The following is a 3,753-nucleotide window of genomic DNA, read 5'->3' as shown; positions in this document are numbered from 1 at the left end:
CTTGCACCTGCTCAACCCAAATACTTGTTTTTCTGGCAGTTGGAGCACTCACTTTACTTTCACCTGTTCTCAAGTTTGCTGACAGTGCAGCTAATGTTCTCTTCTCTCCCTTTCCTATGCAAAGTCCCTTGAAATCTCCATTTAACCACTTTCCCTGTGCTAGGGTGAGTGTGACAGAGGGTGAATCTTTTACTGTTCTATTAGAGGACCTTTGTGTCTTAGGATGACATAGTTTGCAAAGAGATTCTGAGGAGTTATTCACTAGGAAAAATAGTTTTCCTTATTTAATCTCAAGTCAGGGTGTCTTCATGTGTCATTATTATTTTTATTACCTTTATTGTTTTTTCAAGTGTCAGATATATTTTTCTTATTAAAATGCAATTACAAAATTTTAAAAGTTATATTGAAGTGCTTTTATTTATTTATTTTGAATCTGTTACTATTTATTGACATCAAAACAAAACAAGCTGAGACTAAAAGTTGCTATTTAACACGAATAGACATTGGTGCAGTTTCCTTCCTGGAGATGGTATGCACTCAGATCATGAGCCCTAAGATCAAACACACTCTGAATTGTCAAGAATCAAACAAGGACTACATTTTACCTCTTAATAGAAAAGATGCTGAAGACAAAACGAGATGTTTAAAAATATTCTTTATGCTAAGCTCATGTAAGCAAACAAAAAACTAAAACTAATCCTAAAACTTTAGGACACTGGATACAGAATTAACGTTAACTATTTAAAGTTTTTGCATCAACGAAAGTGTGATCTATCCTTCCCTGTACTTGTACTACAAGGACATGCTTGTTGCTTCTACACTACACAAAGTCAACAGTTATCATCAACAATGAAATAGAACTAGACTGGAACAAGGCTTCAAAGCGACTCTGCTCCACCCAAATTAAGAAAATTCAATTCAGGACGAACAACAGCTTTTGATTTAGAACCAGCTCTTACTTTTCTCTCGTGTCACATGTGATGAAGTCCTTACTTGATATTCCCCCCTGCAAATTGCAATACACGTCCTCGCCATCACCTTTTTCTGACACTTTAAAAGTAATTTGTAGAAATCGCAAAAGCAATGAAATTATACTTCCAATTCTGAACCTCTGATCATGTTCCAGCTTTGACACAAGACTAACTCCTCTGCAATGTACCCCACCAGCACAGCGACCCCCTTTCTATTCCTTTGCCCTGAAGGCACTTCTGGATTGCTTAACATGTGCTCTTTGGCTGCCTAGACAGTCAGGACACCTAAGGCCATCTGTACTTATCACTCCTCTCCTCCTTCTTTTCTATGGCTAATACCACTTTCCTGCTTCCTTTCTACTGCTGAATCACCAGACTTGGTGCTGTCATCAGGGGGACAGAGTCGATTTCGGCTTCGAGCTCCTGGTTGGTAAAGCTGCATCGCTGGACGATCCTTGTTTCTTATTCGATCTCTCTTGACCACTTCTTCTTTCTTTTCAGTTTTTTCTGAGCTTCCTATTGATTCTGTATTTTCAGTCTTCTTTCCTTTATCCCGAAGTGTTTCTTTCTCCTTTTTCATTTCTTCTTCTTTTCTCTTAAAAATCTTCTCTTTCTCATAGCGTTCCTTCTGCCTACGGCGCTCTTCTTCTTGCCGCTTCAGCCTCTCTCTTTCTCGAAGTATGCGTTCCTGATCTCGTTCATAATCCGGTCCCCTCTCCCTGTAGTCTCTGCTGCTCTCATCTTCAGGTCTCTTTGGTTTTTCATCTTTAAATTCGCTATCAGAACGCTTGGGCAATGTACAACTTTGCCCACTGGCTCTTTCATCACTGAGATTCTCTTTGTCCAATTTCTTGGCTTTTTCTCTTTTGTCCAATTCTTTTTCATCTCCTTTTTCTGGCTTCTTGAGCAGCTTAATCTTTGGTTCATCCTTTAATTTGTCCCTTTCTGGAATTCTGTCTATCGTCTTTAGCTTTTCTATATCTTTCCTTTTTCGTTTCTCCTCTTCTTTCCATTTCCTCCTCTCTTCTTCTCTTTGCCTTTCTCTTTCTATTTCTCTTCTCCTTCTTTCTTCTCTCTTTTCTTCTCTCATTCTCTGCTTGTTTTTCAGGAAGCTCAAAAGTGGGGTTGTCTTTTTAGCGATTAATTCTCTATTTTTTGCTTCTATTTCCTCTAGCAGTGTCTCTGGAGTAGATGTCATTTTCTCATTATCCGTGGCATAACTTTCCAAAAACTTTCTATATTCTGGATCATCATCAATAGTCCCGACTTTGGTATTTCTTTTCTTAGTCTTCTTTTTTGCAGCTTTTTGAAAAGGTGCAAATTCTACTATAGCAGGATATTCCTGACCTTTATTGTCAAGGAATACATAACCATCAAAGCGATCCCTGAACAAAATAATGTCCTGTTGGTTTTTAAAGTTGATGTATGCTCTGGCATACATATGAGGATACAGACTCGTATCATTAGAAAAAAACTCAAAATAATCATGTTCAGGCATAGGTTGAAGATGTTCCTGAAGCTGCTCCTTGGTCAAAGTGGGAGGTAATCTTCGAATCACCACCTTGCTCAGCGCCTCTTTCTTCTCCTTGTTGCGATCCTGTTTATCTTCCCCCTTGGAAGTGTCCCCCGAAGTCCCACCACCGCTGCCTGTGGCTCCAGGGGGCGTTAACAGGGTTACTCGCTTCTCCTTGGGCCTGTGCTCCTTCTCTTCCTTCATGGCTACGTCCGTCACGAAGGCGGCTTGGCCGCCACGCGTTACACCGGACACCAACGGCTCCCGGGCAGCTCGCGTCAACGCTCCGCCCCCAACCTGAAGTGCTTTTAAATGTTTTATATTAACCATTGATACTGCTAGTGTCGAATTTCAACATAGTAAAGGCTGTTAAAATGTTTTTGAATGTTTTTCCTCAATCAATTTTAAAAGGGCCAATATTTAAATTTTGTGTGTCCTGAAATTCCATTTTACTTTAGGGCCTTCCTACATAAAAGACAGATTATTAAGATTTAGGAAGAAATTGAAGGTACTATTTTAAATTTATGCATAGAACATTATTTATTTTATTTTTATTATTATTTTTGAGACAGAGCCTCGCTCTGTCGCCCAGGCTGGAGTGCAGCGGTGCAATCTCAGCTCACTGTAACCTCTGCCTCCCGAGTTCAAGCAATACTTCTGCCTCAGCCTCCTGAGTAGCTGGGACTACAGGCGCCCACCACAATGTCCGACTAATTTTTGTATTTTTAGTAAAGACAGCATTTCACCATGTTAGCCAGGCTGACCTCAAACTCCCAACCTTGTGATCTGCCCGCTTCGGCCTCCCAAAGAAAGTGCCGAGATTGCAGGTGTGAGTCACTGCACCTGGCCTAGAACGTTATTTTAAAATGCAGTTGAATGATGGAACAAGCATTGACCAGAAAGTTAAAGGCTTAACATAACAAGGAACAGAAAGACAAGAAATTAATGCCTCTTCTCTTTCCCCCGACCCAACATTTGAGCTTTTTTTCTTTTTTTCGCTTTCTAAATCTTCTTCACACCTTGGGAGACAAATTGCTGCATAAGTTCAGTTGTACTATTTAGTGAGAAACACTTTTATCCTTTGGCTAAAATTCAGAATAGTAAGCTAGAAAAATCTGAGTTTTCAGCTTGGTTTTTTCACTTATTTTTGTTGACTGTTTGGTGGGTATTTCATCTTGTGGGAGATCTCCTCCTTGAAGCTCTTTGGACATGGGTTCTGTCCCACTTCTCTGTCTACTTTTTCTCTTCCTTCCCTAATCCTTCTTCATG

At 40.0% G+C, this 3,753-nt stretch overlaps 1 protein-coding gene across 1 annotated transcript; it reads right to left on the bottom strand.

Moving 5' to 3' along the window:
• Positions 1-1,185: 1,185 nt before the first annotated feature.
• On the bottom strand, positions 1,186-2,688 carry LOC110569271 (regulator of nonsense transcripts 3B-like). Its single transcript, XM_064376683.1, has one exon. It carries the CDS (start codon positions 2,686-2,688, stop codon positions 1,276-1,278), a length of 1,413 nt encoding a protein of 470 aa, XP_064232753.1. The 3' UTR covers positions 1,186-1,275.
• Positions 2,689-3,753: the final 1,065 nt, after the last annotated feature.

Source organism: Aotus nancymaae, unplaced genomic scaffold (assembly GCF_030222135.1).
Source record: "Aotus nancymaae isolate 86718 unplaced genomic scaffold, 86718_ANA_hifiasm-v0.15.2.pri h1tg000016l, whole genome shotgun sequence".
Lineage (NCBI taxonomy): Eukaryota > Metazoa > Chordata > Mammalia > Primates > Aotidae > Aotus > Aotus nancymaae.
Note: the sequence above shows the minus strand (reverse complement) of the source record. Positions and strands in the feature narration are given on the sequence as shown.

Excerpts from the sequence above, each read along its gene's own strand:
- LOC110569271 (XM_064376683.1), bottom strand. The coding sequence starts at position 2,688 with ATGAAGGAAGAGAAGGAGCACAGGCCCAAGGAGAAGCGAGTAACCCTG.